The sequence below is a fragment of the Lotus japonicus genome, chromosome 3 (assembly GCF_012489685.1).
Source record: "Lotus japonicus ecotype B-129 chromosome 3, LjGifu_v1.2".
Lineage (NCBI taxonomy): Eukaryota > Viridiplantae > Streptophyta > Magnoliopsida > Fabales > Fabaceae > Lotus > Lotus japonicus.
The window spans coordinates 18,239,388-18,263,354 of NC_080043.1; the positions used below are offsets into that span (position 1 = coordinate 18,239,388).

At 38.5% G+C, this 23,967-nt stretch overlaps 1 protein-coding gene and 1 long non-coding RNA gene across 2 annotated transcripts; one reads left to right on the plus strand and one right to left on the minus strand.

The window, feature by feature from the left end:
* Window positions 1–12,510: 12,510 nt before the first annotated feature.
* Window positions 12,511–13,666, minus strand: LOC130745531 (uncharacterized). The gene is made up of 4 exons (XR_009021809.1): window positions 13,544–13,666; window positions 13,085–13,469; window positions 12,844–12,967; window positions 12,511–12,616 (listed from the first exon to the last, which is right to left on the minus strand). It is a non-coding gene; the product is annotated as an uncharacterized LOC130745531 (long non-coding RNA).
* A 3,288-nt stretch (window positions 13,667–16,954) lies between these two features.
* Window positions 16,955–18,232, plus strand: LOC130743703 (scopoletin 8-hydroxylase-like; the record flags this gene model as incomplete). The annotated part of the gene is made up of 2 exons (XM_057595931.1): window positions 16,955–17,314; window positions 17,790–18,232. Coding segments are annotated over 2 exons (621 nt in total), but the record flags the coding sequence as incomplete, so codon positions are not given.
* Window positions 18,233–23,967: the final 5,735 nt, after the last annotated feature.

Consider the following 23,967-nt stretch of genomic DNA (forward strand, 5'->3'; position numbering starts at 1 on the left):
AACAGAACCTGGACCCAGAACCTCTGATCACTCTGTCCCAAGAGCATCAGAACGTCTGGCTCCCAGAACTACTGATACAGACTCTTCCACAGCCTATACACCTGTATCCTTCCCAACCAATGTTGCTGACTCTTCTCCCTCCAATAACTCTGAATCCATTAGAAAATTCATGGAGGTCAGAAAAGAAAAGGTGTCTACCTTAGAAGAGTATTATCTCACTTGTCCAAGCCCTAGGAGATATCCTGGCCCTAGACCTGAACGTCTAGTTGACCCAGATGAACCTATCTTGGCCAATCCTTTACAAGAGGCAGACCCTTTGGCTCAACAAGCTCACCCTGCCCCTGACCAACAAGAGCCTATTCAACCAGAACCTGAACCAGAACAATCTGTGTCTAACCAATCCTCGGTTAGATCACCTCATCCTCTGGTTGAAACTTCAGAACCTCACCTTGGAACCTCTGAACCCAATGCTCAAACGTTTAACATTGGCTCTCCACAAGGTGCCTCTGAAGCTCACAGCAGCAATCACCCAGCCTCTCTTGAAACCAACCTCTCCATAATTCCTTATACTCCCCTCCGACCCACATCTCTCTCTGAGTGCATCAATATTTTCTATCATGAAGCCTCCTTGAGGCTACGCAATGTGCACGGTCAGACTGACCTAAGTGAGAATGCTGAACGTGTGGCTGATGAGTGGAACACTCTGGGCACTTGGCTAGTGGCTCAAGTTCCAATTATGATGCAGCTCCTGCATGCAGAGGGAAGTCAGAGGATTGAGGCTGCAAAGCAAAGGTTTGCTCGGAGAGTAGCTCTTCATGAACAAGAACAGAGAAATAAGCTTCTTGAGGCTATTGAAGAAGCAAAGAGAAAGAAAGCTCAAGCAGAAGAAGCTGCACGTCAAGCAGCAGCTCAAGCTGAACAAGCCAGACTAAAGGCAGAACGACTTGAAGCTGAGGCTGAAGCCCTTAGATGCCAAGCACTTGCACCAGTAGTGTTTACTCCTGCTGCTTCTGCTTCCATTCCAGATCCTCAAGCTGCTCAGAATGTTCCTTCCAGTTCTACTCAGTCCAGCTCATCCAGACTCGACATCATGGAACAGCGTCTTGACATTCATGAATCCATGCTAATTGAAATGAAGCACATGATGATGGAACTTCTGCGTCGAACTGATAAACCCTAGTTTTAGGATCTCTTCGTTTTTCTTTTTTCTTTAACGTTGTTTTATTTTTGTTAACTTCTGTTTCTTTTTATTTATTTGTTCTACTTTGTTCGTTTGTGATTATCTATGCATATCTATATATATTTGTGTCACATATGTTTGCAAAAATCTTTTTATTCATAATATCTTTATGTTTACATCATACATTCTTTCCCTAAAGTCTAGAATGGAGGATCTCTCCTCATTCTTCTGCACTCCTGGCGCTACTCTGACCTATCCTTCTCCAGACGCTCCAGTACATGCTGGATGTTGTTGAGCCTGTTCTTTAGCTCATCCCTCTCCAGAATCTCTTCTGCAGTCTTGAGCTTCTCTTCCAAACTCTCTTTTTCTTCCAGCAGCTTGAGTTCAAGCCGACTGAGTTCTTGCACCTCCTCAACGAAGGCAAGAAATTCCCTCAGGTCTCTCTCCAACTCTGGACGCAGGTCCTCCTCCAGCAGTGTCCGTGTTAGCTCCGAGATGGTCGTTGTACCCTCTGGATGCCTGATGTTCAGGAACAAGTCATCCTCGAAGGCCTTCTTCCTCAGCTCTTCTAGTGCTACGATGTATGATGCCATTTTTTTTTTCTTACTAAAAATTGTTCGAGGTGTGAAGCTTACCCCTTTCTCCAACGCTATGTTTTGATGATTACAAGTTAACCTTTTGATATGAACAATTATGGTACTCTAACGTGTTTTTCTGAGTGTGCTATTTACAGGCTCTGACCTCAACTCAATCTCACACAAATCAGAAGCACTGTGTATAAAGAGCAACCCAAGCAACGCTTTCGCATTCACCATGTTCAGTATGAACAGTGGAAAAGCTTCAGAAGTTCTGAAGGTATACAAACTCTGATGTGGACTCAGTCACTAGAAGCTCTGAAGATCCAGAAAGTCTGATGACCAAGAAACACTGAAGGCTCAGATATTCTGATGGTGTAGAAGACTCTGAAGATCCAGAAGCTGAATAGTGGAAACTCTGATGTCCAGAAGCAAGATACTCTGAAGACCACGTTCTTCCCTCTGAGTTCAGAATCAGAAGAAACAATGGTCAGAGGATCTGGGCTTTCCCTCTGACTCTGATCAACCGGCTTCACAAGTTCCAATATGAAGCATTCCCCTGATCAGAAGTCTCCTAGGTTTAAAGGTCAAGTCGTTATCCAAGTACAAAAGCAACTGTACCTTCCTGACGACCTACCTAACAGTCTCAGACACAGCAGAAGCTGGATTTTCCAGAACTGCCCTCCAACGGTAGCATTTCCCATGCAACGCTCAACCCTAATCCTTGGAGTATATAAAGAGGCTGAAGACTGAAAGAAGCGGCTAGAAGCATTTACATACGCGCAAGACAAACTTAAATTCTTCTAAGCTTTCTTTCATCTGAAATTCATTGAGTTTACTATTAGCTTTTTAGAAGCAAATCTCTTGTAAACAATTCTTTGATAAACAGTTTGTTTAGTTCCTTTAGGAGATCAAGGTTGATCGGATCCTAGAGAAGACTAAGAGAGTGAATCTTAGTGTGAGCTAAGTCAGTGTAATTGTTAGTCACTTGTAGGTTTCAAGTGCAGTTGTAACTCTTACCTGATTAGTGGATTGCCTTCATTCTAAGAAGGAAGAAATCACCTTAACGGGTGGACTGGAGTAGCTTGAGTGATTTATCAAGTGAACCAGGATAAAATCCTTGTGTGCTTTTCTATCTCTTATCTTTAGCACTTAAGTTCTTGAAAGATTTGTCAAAATCTTTAAGGTGGAAGTTTTATACTGAAAACGTTATTCAAACCCCCCCCCTTTCTACCGTTTTTCATACCTTCAACTTGTTCCTCAACATTAGGCATCCAGAGGGTACAACAACCATCTCAGAGCTAACACGGACACTGCTGGAGGAGGACCTGCGTCCAGAGTTGAAGAGAGACTTGAGGGAATTTCTTGCCTTCGTGGAGGAGGTGCAAGAACTCAGCCAGCTTGAACTAAAGCTGCTGGAAGAAAAAGAGATCTTGGAAAAGAAGCTCAAGACTGCAGAAGAGATTCTGGAGAGGGATGAGCTAAAAGACAGGCTCAACAACATCCAGTATGCATTTGAGCGTCTGGAGAAGGAGAGGTCAGAGCAGCGCCAGGAGTGCAGAAGAATGAGGAGGGATCCTCCATTCTAGGATTTTTAGGAAAAGGAAAAAATGTATGATGTAAAAGCGGTTATGATGAATAATAAAAAATTTGCAAACATAATGTCAGATATATATATATATATATATATATGCATAGATAATCACAAACGAGCAAAGTAAAGATTAACAAGAAAGAACCAGAGGTTAACGAAATAAAACACAGGTAAAGAAAAAGAAATCAAAACGAAGAGATCCTAAAGCTAGGGTTTATCAGATCGACGCAGAAGTTCCATCATCATTTGCTTCATTTCAATCAGCAGAGACTCATGAGTGTCAAGACGTTGTTCCACAATGTCGAGTCTGGACGAGTTTGGCTGTGTAGAACTAGAAGGAACATTCTGAGCAGCGTGAGGAGCTGGAGTGGAAGCAGAAGCAGCAGGAGTAAAAACTACGGGTGCAAGTGCTTGGCATCTAAGAGCTTCAGCCTCAGCTTCAAGTCGTTCTGTCTCTAATCTGGCTTGTTCAGCTTGAGCTGCTGCTTGACGTGCAGCTTCTTCTGCTTGTTCTTTCTTTCTTTTGGCTTCTTCAATAGCTTCAAGTAGCTTATGTCTCTGTTCTTGTTCATGAAGAGCCACCCTTCTAGCAAACCTTTGCTTTGCAGCCTCGATCCTCTGACTTCCCTCTGCATTCAGTAGCTGCATCATAACGGGAACTTGAGCCACTAGCCAAGTGCTCAGATTGTTCCACTCTTCAGCCACATGTTCAGCATTCTCGCTTAGGTCAGTCTGACCTTGCACATTGCGTAGCATCAATGAGGCTTCATGATGGAAAATATTGATGCACTCAGAGAGAGATGTGGGTCGGAGGTGAGTGTAAGGAATTATAGAGAGGTTGGTTTCAGGAGAGGCTGGGTGATTGCTGCTGTGAGCTTCAGAGGCAACTTGTGGAGAGCCAATGTTAAACATTTGAGCATTTGGTTCAGAGGTTCCAAGGTGAGGTTCTAAAGTTTCAACCAGAGGATGGGGTGATCTAACTGAGGAGTGGTTAGACACAGATTGTTCTGGTTCAGGTTCTGGTTGAACAGGCTCTTGTTGGTCAGGGGCAGGGTGAGCTTGTTGAGCCAAAGGGTCTGCCTCGTGTAAAGGATTGGCCAAGATAGGTTCATCTGGGTCAACTAGACGTTCAGGTCTAGGGCCAGGATATCTCCTAGGGCTTGGACAAGTGAGATAATATTCTTCTAAGGTAGACACCTTTTCTTTTCTAACTTCCATGAATTTTCGAAGGGATTCAGAGTTGTTGGAAGGAGAAGAGTCAGCAACATTTGTTGGGAAGGATACAGGTGTAAGGGCTGTGGAAGAGTCTGTATCCGTGGTTCTGGGAGCCAGACGTTCTGATGCTCTTGGGAAAGAGTGATCAGAGGTTCTGGGTCCAGGTTCTGTTTGGTTAGGCTCTGGTTTCTCAGGGATGATGGGTTCAGAAGTTAATGGGTTGTACTGGATGGTAATGGGAGAGGTTGGTTCATCTGGCCTAGAGGGTTGGTTCTGGAGCAAATTCCATAGAGGTGCTTCAGTAGGAGAAGGTTGGAAAAATGAAGACCTTGGGGAATGTGGTGGAGAGGTGGTTTGTGCAGCTGGTTGGGACTCAGGAATGGGAGTGAGTGGATTTGAAGATTGTTTGAGCATGGCTGATATGGGGAGTGCATCAAATAAATTCAAATCATCATCAGAAGCAACTGCAGACTTACTTGATTGTGCTGATGATCTTGTCACTCTGGCAGGAGTTTCAATCCTTTTGATCACTTCAGCAGCTGGTTCCACCCGAGTAGGCTTCATCACAATTCTCAGGACTCCTTTGACCTGTTGCTAGACCAACTACCATATGAGGGAACTGGGTTGCATCTGCAGTAGCTCTTCTGGTTTGACTCACCATTTTTGGAGCGGTTGAAGGTTTAGGTAGAAGATGAAGGTTGAAAGATGAAGAGAGATCGAGAGAGAAATCGAGGGTAAGCGGTTTTGAAATAGCAGAAGAGAGAGAGAGTAAAAACCGAAAGTGAAGGAGATCGTGTGTGTATAGTGGGTTTTGAAAAATAACCGTTGTTGATTCAAAAAGCAATTTAAAATCAACGGTTGAAAATTAAAGATAGATAATAACAGTAAATACACATATCACACACAGGAGAGAAGCACATCTACACGCAACATGACAGACTGTCACACGGGCACAAGGAAGTATGCATCAGAAATACTGACACACGTGTTGCTATCTCAGCTTCAGAGTCAGTACCAATGGGTACACACACTCTGATTGAGTTACCTTCTGGACTAGACATCTTCTGATCAAGAAGTATCATAGTCAGAGGTTCTGATCCATCTTCACTCTGGACAAAAGTCCATGTTCAGATTTTTCAGAATAAAATTAAATCTATCCTCTGCTAAGAGCTTTGTAAAGATATCTGCCCATTGATGGTCAGTATCAACAAACTTCAGAAGAAGTACGCCCTTCTGTACATAATCTCTAATAAAGTGATACTTTACCTCAATGTGCTTTGCCCTTGAATGCAAGATAGGATTCTTACTCAATGAGATTGCAGCAGTGTTATCACAATAGATTGGGATATTGCTCTCAAGGATCTGATAATCCTCCAGCTGATGTTTCATCCAGAGCATCTGAGTGCTGCATATTGCTGCTGAGATATATTCTGCCTCTGCAGTTGATAGTGCAATGATTGATTGCCTCTTGCTTGCCCATGAGACTAGATTGCTTCCCAGAAATTGACAATTTCCAGAAGTACTTTTTCTCTCTGTTCTATCTCCAGCATAATCAGCATCACAATAACCTGAAAGCTTATACTCTGATGTTTTCTTATACATCAAGCCAAGGTTAGTGGTGCCTTTCAGATACCTTAGGATCCTCTTAACAACAGTTAAGTGGGTTTCCCTTGGATCTGATTGGAAACGAGCACATAAATGAACACTAAATAGTATGTCTGGCCTAGATGCAGTTAAGTATAGAAGTGAACCTATCATGCCACGATAGAGCTTCTGACATACTTTACCACTTTTATCTTCTTTCTCCAGAATGCATGTAGGATGCATTGGAGTCTTGGCCACTGTAGATTCCAGCATATTGAACTTCTTCAGAAGTTCTTTAGTGTACTTGCTCTGATGGATATATGTTCCTTCTGGTGTTTGATCAACTTGTATTCCCAGAAAGTACTTTAATTCTCCCATCATACTCATCTCAAATTCAGCCTGCATCATCTCAGAAAATTCTTTTCATAGAGATTGATTAGCAGAACCAAATATAATATCATCAACATAAATTTGCACAATTAAGATATCATCTTTATAAGTCTTGCAAAAAAGAGTTGTATCTACTTTACCCCTTACAAACTCATTCTCCAGAAGGAATGAGCTGAGTCTCTCATACCATGCTCTGGGAGCTTGCTTCAGACCATAGAGTGACTTCTTCAATTTGAACACATGGTCTGGCTTCTTCTCATCTTCAAAACCTGGGGGTTGATGAACATAGACTTCCTCTGAAATATAACCATTTAGAAAGGCACTCTTCACGTCCATCTAATGTAGAACTATGTTGTGATTCACTGAGAAAGAGATCAACAGTCTGATTGCCTCCAGTCTTGCTACTGGAGCAAATGTTTCAGTGTAGTCTATTCCTTCCTGCTGGCTGTAGCCTTGAGCAACTAGCCTTGCCTTGTTTCTGACTACATCTCCTTTCTCATTCAGCTTGTTTCTGAATACCCATTTTGTTCCAATTACATGGACACTCTCAGGCTTCTTCACTAAGCTCCAAATATCGTTCTTGGAGAATTGATTCAATTCTTCTTCCATGGCCAGAATCCAGTCCTTGTCCTGAAGAGCTTCATCTATGGACTTGGGTTCAATTAAGGACACCAATCCTTTCAGACTGAGCAAGGTCTCTTCAGAGGGTCTGAAGGCTGATCTGGTTCTGACTGGTTCGTCTTTGTTGCCCAGAATCAATTCCTTAGGGTGAGCTGCAGTGATTTTGCTCTTCTTCAGAGTTTGTGAGTCAGAGGGACCAGCTTCTTCCTCTGGTTCATCTTCCTCTGGCTCAGCTTCCTCTGGAGCTTTGCCTTTGTCAGAAACATTAATGCTTAAATCTGCAAACTTCTCAACTAGCTTTGACTGGTCAGAGTCAAGCTTATCGTCAAATCTAACATAAATAGATTCTTCAATAGTCTTAGCATCAGTATTATAAAATCTAAAACCTTTAGATCTCTCAGAATAACCAAGTAATAGACATTTAGAAGATTTAGCATCAAATTTATACAATCTATCCTTAGTATTGAGAACATAACAAACACAACCAAAAGGATGAAAATAAGAAATGTTGGGTTTTATGTTCTTCCACAATTCATAGGGAGTCTTATTCAGAATTGGTCTCACAGAGATTCTGTTCTGAATGTAACATGCTGTATTTACTGCCTCTGCCCAAAAGTGCTTAGCCATGCCAGTTTCTTGGAGCATGGTTCTAGCCATCTCCTGAAGAGTTCTGTTTTTCCTCTCAACAACACCATTTTGTTGAGGAGTTCTGGGACAAGAGAAATCATGTGCAATTCCATAGGAATCAAACAGACTCTCAAACTTGTCATTCTCAAACTCTCCACCATGGTCACTTCTGACACGCACAATCCTACAAGCCTTCTCGTTTTGCACTTGGGCAATGAAGGTAGAGAACACAACATGAGACTCATCCTTGCGGGTTAGAAACTTTACCCATGTCCAGCGGCTATAGTCATCAACGATAACCATCCCATATCTCTTGCCACCTATAGACTCAGTTTTCACTGGTCCAAAAAGGTCGATATGCAGAAGTTCCAACGGCCTTGAGGTTGAGACAACATTCTTTGCCTTGAAAGGGACTTTTGTGAATTTGCCTTTCTGACATGCTTCACAAAGAGCGTCTGAAGCGAACTTCAGATTGGGTAAGCCCCTGACAAGGTTTAGCTTGCTCAGCTGAGAAATCTTTCTCATACTGGCATGCCCTAACCGTCTATGCCATACCCACTGCTCTTCATTAACAGACAGAAGGCACTTCACATTCTGAGCCTCCAACTCAGATAATCTGATCTTATAAATGTTGTTCTTCCTCTTGCTGTTAAACAGAACAGAGCCATCGATTTGACTTACAGCCCGGCAGGACTTTTGATTGAATATAACATCATAACCCTTGTCAGCTAATTAACTTATAGACAATAAGTTATGTGTTAAGCCGTCTACCAATAACACATTATCAATGCATGGACTACTATCTACACAAATAGTACCAGTACCAACAATTTTACCCTTTTCATTTCCTCCAAAGCCAACTTCGCCTCCAGGCTTAAGTTTTAGCTCTTGGAACATACGCCTTTCTCCCGTCATGTGACGCGAGCATCCACTGTCCAGATACCATGATTGGTGTTTCAGTGGAGCTATCAAGGATATCTGCAACATAGATAATCTTGTCCTTAGGTACCCACTTTCTGGGTCCTTTCTTGTTAGTTACCCCAGAGGTTCTGATCACCTTGGGTGTCTCAACATGATATTTTAAAGGAATATTTGCATGATATTTAGACATAGAGAAAGATCCCTTTTTAAGAGGGTTTTTAGCAACTTTAGCAGGTAAAGGATCAGGCAATATGGTACCAGAGGGAACAAAGCATTCATACAAGGATTTAGCTTTAGACACAGAGGGCTCATTTCTAATTGGTTTAGAATAGCCAATGCCATGCATTCCATTTCTGCTTACGCCATAGATCATTGAAGCCATTAAGCTTCTATCCACGCTTTTAGCTAGGAATCTTTGAAAAGACTTTTCATACTTAGACTCATTTCTACAATCAGAGGCATCACAAGCAACAATTTCTTCTAACTTAGCAATCTGGTTCTTAAGCACAGAGTTAGAATTGATCAAAGCATGATTATCATTTTTCAAATCAGAAATAATTTTCTGATGTTCAGAAGGAGTCTTGGAAACAGCAGATAAGTCCTTTTTCAGCTTCTTATGCTTAGACAATAAGGAGTTATACTTATCCATGATATCAGACAATGCATGTTTCAGTTCAGAGGTAGAGAAAGAAGCGAATACCTCATTTTCATCGTCTGAGTTAGGATCTCCTTCTGATTCTGAGTCAGAGTCAACAGCTCCCTTTGACTCTGCTTCTTTGTCTTTGACAATAGCCATGAGTCCTTGGACTTCACCATCAAAGTCAACATCCTCTGACTCTGATTCATCAAATGTCACCATCAGACTCTTCTTTGTCTTGAAGTGCTTCTTTGGTTTCTTGTCCTTCTTCAACTTTGGACAGTCACTTTTGTAGTGCCCTGATTCTTTGCACTCAAAGCATGTGACTTCCTTAAGTGAGGACTTCTTCTGACCTGAGGATTCAGACTTTCCTTTTGCCTTTCCAGAGCCTTTGTATTTGCTCTGCCTGTGCTTCCAGATGCGATTGAGTCTCTTGGAGATCAGAGTCAGCTCATCTTCATCAGAATCTTCTGATGCTTCTTCAGATTCCTCTTCTTCAGCTTGAAGAGCTTTTGACTTCTCAGCCTTAGCCTTTTCAGATTTAGATTTCAAGGCTATGAACTTTTTCCTCAGATCTTGCATCTCTGAGCGCTTCAGCTCATGGCATTTCAAAATGCTGATGAGTTCTTCTAAACTCATATTCTCAACATCTCTCGTGAGCTCTATTGAAGTCACTAAAGGCATCCAACTTTCAGGAAGACACCTGATGACCCTTATGACATGATCTTTTGTTGTGTAGCTCTTGTTGAGAGGTCGTATGCCAGCTACAAGCAACTGAAATCTGGAGAACATTTCTTCAATGGACTCATTTGGCTCCATGATGAATGATTCATACTTTTGGATCAAAGACAATGCCTTTGATTCTTTGACTTTCTTGTTTCCTTCATGAGACATCTTCAGAGATTCGAAAATGCCTTTCGCAAACTCACGATCTGTAATCTTCTGGTACTCTTCATAGGAAATAGCACTTAGAAGAATTGCTCTTGCTTTGTGATGTTGTGAGTACAGCTTCTTTTGATCTGCAGTCATCTCTGACCTTGGGATCTTCTTGACATCTGCATCAACTGGACGCTCGTAGCCATCCACAATAATATCCCAGAGATCTGCATCGAAACCCAGAAAGAAACTTTCCAGTCTATCTTTCCAATATTCGAACCTTTGACCGTCGAACATATGAGGCTTTGCATTGTAACCATCTCTTTGAGTTTCACTGGTGGTGGCAGCCATTGTTTTTCACACCGGCCCGGATCACTGAACACTGTTAGGTGTGGTAATCAGAACTTGCGCTCTGATACCAATTGAAGGTATGAAAAAACGGTAGAAAGGGGGGGGTTTGAATAACGTTTTCAAGATAAAGCTTCCAACTTAAAGATTTTGACAAATCTTTCGAGAACTTAAGTGCTAAAGATAAGAGATAGAAAAGCACACAAGGATTTTATCCTGGTTCACTTGATAAATCACTCAAGCTACTCCAGTCCACCCGTTAAGGTGATTTCTTCCTTCTTAGAATGAAGGCAATCCACTAATCAGGTAAGAGTTACAACTGCACTTGAAACCTACAAGTGACTAACAATTACACTGACTTAGCTCACACTAAGATTCACTCTCTTAGTCTTCTCTAGGATCCGATCAACCTTGATCTCCTAAAGGAACTAAACAAACTGTTTATCAAAGAATTGTTTACAAGAGATTTGCTTCTAAAAAGCTAATAGTAAACTCAATGAATTTCAGATGAAAGAAAGCTTAGAAGAATTTGAATTTGTCTTGCGCGTATGTGAATGCTTCTAGCCGCTTCTTTCAGTCTTCAGCCTCTTTTTATATACTCCAAGGATTAGGGTTGAGCGTTGCATGGGAAATGCTACCGTTGGAGGGCAGTTCTGGAAAATCCAGCTTCTGCTGTGTCTGAGACTGTTAGGTAGGTCGTCAGGAAGGTACAATTGCTTTTGTACTTGGATAGCGACTTGACCTTTAAACCTAGGAGACTTCTGATCAGGAGAAAGCTTCATGTTGGAACTTGTGAAGCCGGTTGATCAGAGTCAGAGGGAAAGCCCAGATCCTCTGACCATTGTTTCTTCTGATTCTGAACTCAGAGGGAAGTACATGGTCTTCAGAGTATCTTGCTTCTGGACATCAGAATTTCACTAATCAGCTTCTGGATCTTCAGAGTCTTCTACACCATCAGAATATCTGAGCCTTCAGTGTTTCTTGGTTATCAGACTTTCTGGATCTTCAGAACTTCTAGTGACTGAGTCCACATCAGAGTTTGTATAACTTCAGAACTTCTGAAGCTTTTCCACTGTTCATACTGAACATGGTGAATGCGAAAGCGTTGCTTGGGTCGCTCTTTATACACAGTGCTTCTGATTTGTGTGAGATTGAGTTGAGGTCAGAGCCTGTAAATAGCACACTCAGAAAAACACGTTAGAGTACCACAATTGTTCATATCAAAAGGTTAACTTGTAATCATCAAAACATAGAGTTGTACTACTAGATCAAAACTTGATCTTACACATCCCACTATGGAAAATACTCTCTCCATTCCCAGGCTTACACCAACTGCTGGAACTTGCTTTGAATCAAAATCCCTATCAAGTTATCATATCGGCTACCACTGGCAATTGAACCAACCTGTGTTAAAACTATCCATCCCTAGATGTAAGCATAAACTTTCATTAAACATTATATAAACAAAACAGACCACAATATATGCACAAATCAGAAAGCCTAGACAGAGTAAGCAAACTGCCATGAATGGATGATTAACATTATAACATATAAAACAAATGATAGCACAATCTTTAAAAAAATTACAACTTGCATGTTACCTTTCAAATTATAGCAACGACCAATGAAAAGAAATGGCTCAAATTTCCCTCCAACCTACTGCTTCATGTTGGCTACAATTCAGCCAAAATCAGAGAACCTGTTAATGAAAATATGTTTGATAGTGTAAGGAAAAGTTTGCATTACATTTTGAAGCTAACTGCAAAAGGCTATTGTTTTCTTGACTAATAGTATATTTGAGTAGAAGCAAAGAAAGCACACTGGGGCAAGGATAAAGTATCCTTAACAGGAGGGAAAAATCATAATAAAGAAAAGGGAGTAACAATAAATAAATACATGGAAAAAAACATGGAGTTAAGATTGAGACCTTACCCAGGGGATAATCATGGAAAGATTTAAGATTCTGGAGCACCATATCCATAAGCCAAATGGAATTTGAAAAGGCAGTGTGAGGAGGCTCCAACCAATGAAATAATCAAATGAAGTTCCTGAAAACATGAAATCTGAGTCATTTTGAAGAGATTTTGAAACCAAGGATGAGAATGGTGATAATGAGGATCCACTTTCTATGTCTAAAAGTTATATCCTGAATTTTATAGTTAGTACACTCAGGTCTTGATAAATCAAAGCAAACATCAAAGATGCAGGTCATCTCATTATTTTTACCAATCCTGAGTGATGAAAGTAGAACAAATTTGAACTTCACCTTGATTACCTGTTATAATTGTTTCTGGGGATTTCAGCTTCACTGTTTCTCCATCTTTCTCAATCTCCCATCCTCCGCTCCACCTGCCATGGAAGCCCCATCTGCATCAATCTCTGGCACGTACATCATCAATCTAGTTAAATTTAAATTTTCAATATGCTTGTTCAACACTTCAACCAATAGAAAGGAAAACGAAATATAATCAATACATAAGACAAAATATATGCTAAAATATGGTTAAAATCCATACCCAAAAACTAACGAAAATGAGAAGCCTTGGGGCCTAAAACAAACGAAAATTGGGATCAGGAGGAAGAACATAATCCCAGGAGAACGATCAAAGAGTTGCAGAGTTGAAGATTTTGTGCGGCCAAACCCTAGAGGAAGAGAAAGTTGCACTGCAATTGCAGAGGAGAGAAGCGACAACTGATAGCAATTGAAAAAGGCCAGTGTCCATTAAAGCAGAATAAACCGATGGAAGATGAGAGATTGCAGAGGACTTGAGAAGAATGAACGAAAAAGCAGATTAGTGACCACCGAATTGAGAAATAATATGAGAAACAATGAACAAAAGGCATGGCTCTACCACTGCTCCCTCCCTGTTTTCACCAAAAACCAACACATAAATACGATACCTGGCGAAGAGGAGCATCCAAATGAGGAATACTATGAAAAGTAATGAACAAAAGGCTTTGTAGAGAGAGATTACCGGTAAAGAGGAGGCAGAGGATCGGAGGCGATCAGCAGGTCGCAGAGGAGGAATGAAAACGGGCGAGGCGATTAAAAGAGGAGGCAGAGATTACTGTGAAAACGGGCGACGCGAGAAGGTGGAAAAACGGAAACTGAAGGAAAACGAAAACGTCAACGAAATACTGAAATAATGAAGGAGATCAAGTTCAATAACTTATTGTGAATCAACGGCTGAGATTGAATCCATGTGAAATAAAATGCATTTTTTACCAAAATATCCATGGTCAAGCTTCATTGTCTTTAAAATTATTTGTTGATTGACAGATTTACCCCAAAGGCTGCTAAAACTCTTCCTTTATAGAGTTTATAGATTCGAAAATTGAAACACAAATAGATAAAATTGTTCATTTTTTTATAAGCCAAAATTAATATATTGAAAAGAAGTACAAGGGGTACTTCAACCCAATATAAGTAGATAAAATTATTCATAATTAAGTTATGAAAAAAAATTCCTATGAATTAAAATCACTTGTCCAATATATACTGCAACATGGACAACTGTTGGTTCCCTCTTATCAATTCCAAACCAAATGTCGTTGCCCTCCTTGAGTTTGCATTGTTAGCATACATAAAGTACATGTATTGTGATATCATGTGTGAATAAGTCGTATATTAAAAGATAGAGACAATTTGAATAGTTTATAAGTGAAAGACTCGTACACTCAATACCTTAAAGTTTTGGATGAAAGATGTCGTTCCATTAGAATTCTACGAAAAGGAAAATTATTACCACACGTGCGTTTTTTTGGTAGTGATCAAGTCCACATATGACATTTAGGGAATGCTAATATACATAAATGTTTCTGTCCCCGAATGATATATAGCTCAAGTGGTAAGAGCTAGGGACATAAGGGTTGAGTGGGATGAAGGGTGAAGTGTCCCGGGTTCGAACCCGAATGAGGGATTAATTTACTAACATTTCTAACAACTAACATTTGCCTATAAAAAAATACATAAATGTTCCTAAATCTCATAAAATACATTTTAGATATATTAATTACTAACGATGGCTGCAAAAGGAGATTAATGTGTTTTGTTGTCAAAACATTTTGTGTCGAACGTTGACTAGTCAAGTACATTACTAAAAAAAATTGAATAATTTTTTTTGGCATAATAGCACTTTTGGTCCTCTAATTTTGCCATATGTGTAAATGGGCTCTCTAAACTTTGTAAATAGCATATTGTCGCCCCGAAGTTACCTCCTTCAACACTTTTAGTCCTTCCTCACTTTTCCATCACAAAATTAACGTTTCCTGAATTTTTCAGAAAAATTCATTCACTTCTTCATCTTCTTTATGCATCCTTCCATCATCTCCATCATATTCTTCATCTTCTTAAAAAAAAATCCAGAATATCAAAGTTCTTCAAACCCAAAAAATCAAACCTAAAAATATTATGTGTTTTACATTAAACCTTAAAATCAAACTTTACTGACTCCACATCCCATAATTAACACCTTAATCTCGATCATCTCATCTTCGTCTTCTTCTTTTTCTTGTCTTCTACCACTCAACATCAAAAGTTCCAATATTGGATTCATTTCTTCAACCAAATTAGAAAACAAAACCTAGAAAAAAAACTCAACCTAGAAAATAGCTTAATTCCTCACACAAACCCATCGAGCTTCTCTCCATCACCCTCCTTTCTCTCAACGTCCCTGTGTCGTGCCCTAACCACCACCGCCAAATCTAGCCTTTCTCCTCGTTTGCCACCTCCTCCTTTCCTCATCTCATTCGAAACCCCTTCTTTCCAACCTTGGACAAGACACGTTCTCAATTTTAAGGATTGAAGTGGAAGATTGTTGATTAGGGTTTGGAGATGTCGAAGCAGTATTGGAGCGCTCTCGTCGTAAATTAATGGAGCGACACATCTCGATTGTTGCTCTGGCGAGGTGACATACAAGACATGAGGTTCTGATGGCGAGGCAGAGATCATAGCGGTTGCAGGTTTTGCATTGAGGTTGGGTTATGTCTCAACAAGGGTTGTGGTAATGCGAGTCGGGTTCGAATATGGGTTATGGATATTCGTGGATTCAGGTAAGGCCTTAAAATATAGGTTATGGACATTTTTTGTTCATAATATTATTATTTGTGGTGCTTGGGAAAAAACCCTAAGTTGAGAAATTGAGGTGACATGACAGTCGTAAGATCTAGTTGTGGTCGAAGGCGGGATGTTAAGGGGAGGGAGGGTGGTGGAGGATGGGAAGGGTGGTAGAAGTGAAGATCATGAGTGAGATTTGGAGTTGTGCAAGATGTTTGGTCTTATCCAACACTTAGGGACCCTGTTTGCACATATAGCAAAAATGGGGGCAAAAAATATTATTAAGTCTTTTTTTTTAAAAAACCAAATTGGTATTCGCTTTAGTGACTAATTCCCTCATTGCGAAGGTTTACACAAAATGATAAACTATTGGTCATAAAATATGTTCTTTCTATGAGTGAGAATTAAAACATCAACCTGAGGAGGTGTGATGAACTACCACCCACATGGTTCCAAAAATAAATATATGATAATATGTCTACATCATTTTTGGTTCAAACCACGAATGAGGGCAATTATTTGAAGTAGCTTCTAAAAGAGAAAAGTATTTGAACGGGATGGTTCTAATCTAATAGTACTACCTTTCTATTGCATTAATTAATTGCAAGCGTTTACCAAAGTCTTAAATTATGTTAAATAAATGGATTTTACTTAATTCAATTCACTTTTTTCCATTATTTAATTTTTTTTTAATCTTTCTATTTTTTCTATGACAACACTGATCATATTATTTAGAGTAAACTACATTTCACTATCTTGATGTTTCTCTAGCTATATTACACTAAACTCCAAACTTACTTAAATATTACACTCCACCTCATTTTTTATAAGGGAATCTTGTTAAAAAACTTGCTAACTTGAGCGCCGGAGTGTCATTGCAGGGACCCTTCCTGGGTACGACGAACAACGGAGCACCGTAAAGACCATCATCTCGCCACCCCCCTCACCGGAGTTTCGCCACTCCCCCCTCTCCCCACCCTTACCCGGGTAGTGTTGGTCGGTTTTCCCCGATCACAAGTGTTTGAAATGACTTATAGATTAAATAGAAGTTGCTTTTAGCTTATTTTCGTAAGCTTATAATATTAACTTATAAATAAGAACTTATACTTACCCGTAACATACTTTCAATAAGTTTCTTAAATAAAAGTTATATAAAGATAAACGCTTATGCGATTATTGTTTATTTCATAAGCGCTTAATAAAGTTGTTTATCAAAACACATATGTACCACTGTACCAAACATTTGATGGATTTATGGCTCTATTTAATAATCTTAGTGAACCATAATAATTGTTTCTTTAATGGCTAGCATTTATGAGTCTAAATTATTTGTTTATACATTTTCAGGGAAGCTGCACTTGAGTATTTGAAGTTGTCATCCAAGTTGGTTAAACAGCTTGTGGAAATCTTGGTAGGTAAGCTCGGAGTCGAACTTGATGACTCAAAAATTGAGTCCCTTCTTGGTATGAAGATGGTGAATATGAACTACTACCCAGAGTGCCCGAATCCAGAACTAACAGTGGGTGTAGGGCGCCACTCAGACATGGGAACCATCACAGTGCTACTCCAAGATGGCATTGGTGGCTTATATGTCAAAGTAGAAGAAGACAATGATGCTGAAAATGGAGAGTGGCTTGAAATTCCACCAATCCCTGGAGCTCTAGTCATCAATATTGGTGATACTTTGCAGGTTTGATATCTTGAAATTAAATATGAGATTCCTCTAAGTAACTCAAATTTTATAGATTGAAATAACAATTTAACCAATTTTTAGTCAGCATGCAATAATTCATATTTCAATAATTTCATTAAAGGGGAACCTAGCATCACCATTGTTTGGGTAGTTGTTACAAATCTTATATTAGAAGTTACAAATGTTGTATCGAACTCCATCGAACAAGTGGTGAAAGCTAGACTAATATATCTCTGTCTAGTCAGGATTATCAAATGTGAAAACTTCACACGAATATGTCATGTGAAAGTTTTAAGTCCATCTCTCTACATGAGTATTTAGAAAATCCCACCTATTTTTTTTTTTGTGATAGGCAATGAAAAAAAAACCCACCTATTTAACACATCCAAATAAATAAACACACAATATTTCACTTGCCATTGATATATGACATGAGATGATCCTAATTCTCAATCCTCTATGTTGATGCAAGATACTGAGCAATGGGAAGTACAAGAGTGCTGAACACCGAGTAAGGACAACAAGCACACAATCCAGAGTATCAGTTCCTGTGTTCACTGTGCCTCTAGCTTCAGAGAGGATTGGACCATTGCCAGAGGTGGTGAAGAAAGATGGCTTGGCACGTTATAAGGAAGTTGTGTGGCAGGATTACATGAACAACTTTTTTGGGAATGCTCATGCTGGAAAGAAGTCTCTTGATTTCGTAAAAATCAACTCTGCCAAACTAGAATGAAGATTGAATCAAATCATGTGACCTCTCTCATGGGTCTTCTACACATGAAACGTTGCCTCTGTCTGCACAATACTCTGTTTTGTTTTTCTCGTTCCCAGCACTCTGTTTTTCTTTTGTGTACCTTGTTCAAATAAGGCTCTCTATTAAAACAAATCAAACGAATGCGATTATTTTCTTGTCAATGCCAACTATTCAAGCATTCTCGCAATGAAGTGATGTACACATACATAGGCGGAAAAGTGAAAACTCATTCACTTCATTTGTAAAGCTCGTGTTCCTGATACAGAAAAAATGTTGTCTAACTTGCCTGAAAAAAAAACATATCCTGAAAAAGAAAAATAAATAAATGTTTGTTCTTGTTCCAAAGTTTTATTCTTTGGTGTTGAGACTAGAGAAAAAGAATCAGGATAGGAAACCAACTATTATTGGAACATGAGTGGACGTGCAACTTCAAAAATGATTGTTCCACTAATGTTGGTGCTGTTTTGGCTTGAGTTAAGCTACATATTATACACTACACACAGCGTACCCTCACTTTAACGGACAAATAGAACAGCAGGGAATGGACAATGGTGTTCTTCCGGAAGAACACGCCTCATCAATACTGAATCTTTAAAACAATTCTCATCAACTAGGATAGAAGTACATTTTCTCAGGCTATTCTATCTTCAGATCTTTCAAAAGCTCACTATAAAAATAATCTACATCAAATTTTGCCACTTTGTGTCCGAAAAGCAGACACAAAATCAAGAAAAGAAATGTAATAAAAAACAAGTTTTTCTTTAGGTTCAGCTCTCTCGACGCTGCGTTGCGTCAGTTATGTAGAACATAGAATTGACTACGACGAACGCTAAATTTTTGGGCCAACATAGCGCCCAACCGCAGATAAGTAGCGGCAACTCTAACCGAAGCTAATGTGGCATGTGTACGACTCATCGTTCATGGGTGGAAAATTTAGTGTCGGTCTAGCCGATGCTAAATGACATATATTCATTTGCCCATATCACATTATAAGCCCCTCCCTCGTTAACATTATAACAATCTTCATCATAAACCCTAACTTCTACCTCTCCTCCTCCACCCCACCTTCAAACCACCGCCACCCCGAGCTATCACCGTCGATTTTGTGCCGACGCTCGGCACTGCCACCTACGTCTTCCCCCGCATCTCTCCCCTCACACTCGCAAACCCTCACCATAACCGCCCCCTCCCACCTCATGCACTATGTATGTTGCCACATATCCCTCCGTCCTTCCTCCACCATCATAACTACTTCCTCTTACAAAACTAGATTCGCCCACCGCCCCCCTCTAAATCAGCTGCCCATCCACCAGCATGTTTGTAGCCTCACCTCCACCTCTCGTTTGGCAGCCCCCTCCACGGTTTCCACCCCAACCGATCTGCTACTCCATCGTGATTGTTGATGTTGCAACGACCTCCACCTCTACTTTCACTTCTGGTGTTGTCTCCATCGACCCTCTGCCTTACCCTCATGTCTGCCACTGTAACAACCAGAGCCGACGGGGGCCGGAGTGATCTTCGGTGCAGTGAGGCACAACAAGGAGCGGCTCCTAACAGACTTCTAGGCGAAGGGACACATGAATGAACCGTTCTCGCACCTGAACAAGAGGTATTTTGAGAGAGTATATAGGTATGGGACTATACAGTTGAGAAGGGCATAAAAGATTAGATTAGTACTACTCATGACAACAAGATGCATCTTCTTTTCGGGAGCTCAACTCATAAAAACTCCAAGGTTAAGTGTCTTTGCCTTGCAGCAATATTGGGATGGGTGACCTTCTGTGAAACACGTGAGTGAAGACAAAACATGTTGGAAAGACTTGTGTTGTTACCTTGCTCCAATGGCCCAACAAGTCATCTATTTAAAAGGACCTTCCCTGTAGTGCGCCCCTCCTTGAATGACTCGGTCATGCAATACTTATTGAATAGAAAGATGCAATCCCCCGTGTATGACATCTTGGAGCCTTCACTGATGAATGTGAAGATGAAAGTACAAGAGAGTCGTATATCTCTGACAATTTCCTATATTTTTCTTTTAAAAAAATACTTATTCTTTAGAAAAGTTTTTTTAAAATCATATTTTAGAAAAGTTACTTCATATTATTTATAATATAAAAAAATATGTTACATTAAATTATTCACAATAACAATATTATAAAACATTAATTTATATTAATATACCAAGTTAACCGGTCTAATTAAGGACCTATAGACCAGTGACTCAATAATTGAGTACTCTGATCGAGTTAATAACCGATACAAATTCTATAACACTAAGTAACGTTTGGTAGACAGGTGGGAAGGGAACAGAACAGGACACACAGGTTCTGTTCTGTGTTTGTCATGCTTTTAAGATGGAATGGAACGGGACAAAAAGCTTTTAGAACATGACATTTTGGTTCCGTTGAAAAGGATGGAACGGAAGAGAACGGAACGGGACACAATTAAAATATTTTACTGTGACGAAATTACCCTGAGTCTATTTTCTCAACTCTATTTACTGTGACGAAATTACCCTGAGTCTATTTTCTCAACTCTCCTTGTCTTTTTGTAGAGCCGTCTTCCCCATCTCAACTTTCATCATCCATATCATCCCATCTTGGTTTCCACAATCAAAGCCCTTACCGCTGTATACATATACATGGATCGATCGTCTTCTCCAACATCAGATCTACACCAATTTCAAACATATATACCATTTTTAATATTTTACTTCTAAACTTATCTGGATTTTCCAAACCCAATCCTCGTAACAATAGCAAAGTTTTTTTTTAAAAAAAATCAACAATAGTAAGGCTTATTATTAGTGAACGAATTTGTATATCTAGACTTTTCGCTGAATGAATATTGTACTGGGATTTGGTGATTGTAAGCTTCACTTTTTTGTATCTTCAAACCTTCAAATTGGGGGAAAGTTCTTTTTAAGGTTAAATGTTAAACATGATGAGGGTATTTATGTAATCAATCTTATGGTCCTGTTCCATCTGCGGGGTATATACCAAACATAGTGCTCATAACATTTTTGTCATGTTCTGTCCTGTTCCGTCCCGTCCTGTTCCGTTCTGTTCAGCTTCCAAACGCTACCTAAGTATTAGGAGCAGCTAAGAGCATCTTCAATGAGAGTATGTAATGTCAAATACATACTCTCACCAATATCTATTACTATTAGAGCATATTTTTAATTCCAACATGACTAGCTAGTGAGAGTACGTGAGAGTAGATACTCAATTTAGTCATGAAAAATGTGTTTGCATTTATTATTGCTTAATGTAAAAGGTTTAAATAAAACTTACAACTAATAAAATAAATTTTTCATATAAACTTTTAAGAATTGTTGGGTTGGAGTAAAAATTAATAAAATGATGTAGATGATATGGTATTATTAGAAGTTATAAAAAGTAAAATGTAAATACTTTAGTGAATATCATGGTTAAAGATGCTCTAAGAACCATCAAACTTTCGGGTTTGGACTAATAAAGAAAAGTCTACATAAAGCACTCCCTGGTCATAAGGGGGCATCTTCACTCGTTTGACCATTAGGGGTTGTACTAATAAATCTCTTTTAAATACCTAATTTTGGTCCTGATTATGTTTGTGTTTGTGTGACACCTTCAATTCTAGAATCTTCCGTCGCCTGAAATTTTATGGCCCTTTCTAAATCCGATATATACCAATTCCTCTCCTTCCTTTTACAACTTTCAATATTGACTTCAACCAATATCTTAAAGAAAAATTTATTAAATTTTATTTTTTCAGATTTATCATTTCGGCTCGAGCCCGATCAATCATTAATATTTAACAATCTACACATACAAATTTCAGAATACAATCTCCTCTATCAACACAAACATATTACACGATAAAAATAATTTTGGTTAGTAGCTGATATTATGCTTAAGCTATTACTTCTCATAATGATATAACAATTATAATTTTATATTTCTTCGGTGTTGCCATTTTCAACTATATATATTAGGTTAATCTTAAAAAAGTCACATTAAATATAGTAAAGGTGAGTGGATTTTTTTCTTTTGATAGGTCAAACAAGACATTATAACTTATAAAGTTATTAATCATGAAGAAAAGTAAATATGTATAATCCATTTTCCTCATGTACAGGTAGCCGGAGTCTCTGACTAGACTAATTAAATCTCAAAGGGACTAAGAATGTTGCACTTGACCAGACTATTCTTGTTGACTTAGCAACTTGTATCATTTGGCAAGCTTAGATTTGTTGTATCTTTTTTCCTTGATGGTGGCACGATATATAAGGACATTCGTGATTATTTATTGGCTTAAGGTTTAAACTTTGATTCTTTCTCCTTTATGTGGCACTAGTATTTTTGACCCGTGCGATGCACGGGGGATATTCATTTTTTTTTCGCGTGAAAATTTTAAAATCTGCATTATTTTTGTAATGTTTATTAAGAGATAATTTACGAATTAAAAGATCAAACTAACTTAGATATAGGAAAAAATAAATTTGAAAGTTTTTTTTATGAAGAATGTGTTTGTTTTTATTTTGTGCACATGCAAAATGAACTTTATGTAAAGAAGAGTAATTTTATTTTATAGCTCTTTTATAATAGTAAAGCCCATATAAATGGAATTGTAGAAGTGGAAGTGTTTTCGTCCCATGGATTAAATACTTTATTTTTATTTCATCATTAGGCACTTTAAAGTGGATTTATATTTGGTCTTTAAGGTTTTAAATTTTTTAACTTTTATGTAACTCCTAAATGGTATTAATTCATAATATGTAACCACTATAGTTATTTTACATTTTAAATAAGTTAATTAATAGATATATAACTCATATGCATCTTTAAAATATATTTTAATAATAATAAAAATAATTAGCAACTCTATAAATCAAAAGTAATTAATTGTGTCATATGAAATTCTCTAACTCACATAAACTAAATTCTAATAAACAACTTTAAACTAATTAATTCTACTTTGTTACAATGAAAAGTCAACTCAAAGGTCAAAACATATTTTACTATCAACTCTTATCTTACTAACTGGAATCAAAGAATTATTAGACCTGTTCCGTAAAAAATGGGAATGGGCTAAGGTTATGAACTTATAATCTATTATCTGATGATCGAGTCGATTCCATGATTATAAGTTCATTCCATACCGGACCAGACCAGAATAGGGTTATATACATTCTCATTATGAGAAGGAGTCATTCGTCGAGCGTATCTAAATAGATACTATGTTTACATATAGATTCCTGCGTTGTTGCATTCCATTTAGGATCAGAGATATGCGTAATCAGACCTGCTTTTTACATATCTCTCATTATTTTGGACCATATTCACCTCTTTGGGCTTCTATTGAATGGCAACCCATATTCTAAATTCGTAAGAGCAGTGAATAATGTTATTGAATTACACTTTAAACTTTAAAGTGAAATGATCATGTTTTTACTTAATGCAACCATTATTATAGAGGTAGTTCTTTCAAGTTTTATTCTTGTAAATGACAAAGGTTTATAAAGAATTAATTTAAAGTTATTGTTTTTGTGTGTGGTTTAAATTGCCTTTTAAATCCTAAGGGATTGGTCTAGTGGAGCATGATATAATCTCGTAATATTGTAGTAAATAACTGTTTATGTTTCAACCTTACACTTCAACGATGCGATTTTTTTACGGTTTCTTTATCTTATCATGGTTTTTCTTTTACCGTGACAAAATAAAAAAGTGATTGGGCTAGGAATATAGACGTAAAGGTGAATGACAATTTCACTATGTAGGGGAGTTACAATATGCCCTTTGTTTATAAAGCACTTTTTTTGTTAAGTTTGTTGGATGTTTTCCAATTGAGAGAAAAACCTTGTAAGTTAATAGAAATACTTAAAAAGGTATCATGTAGATATCATAAGTCATAA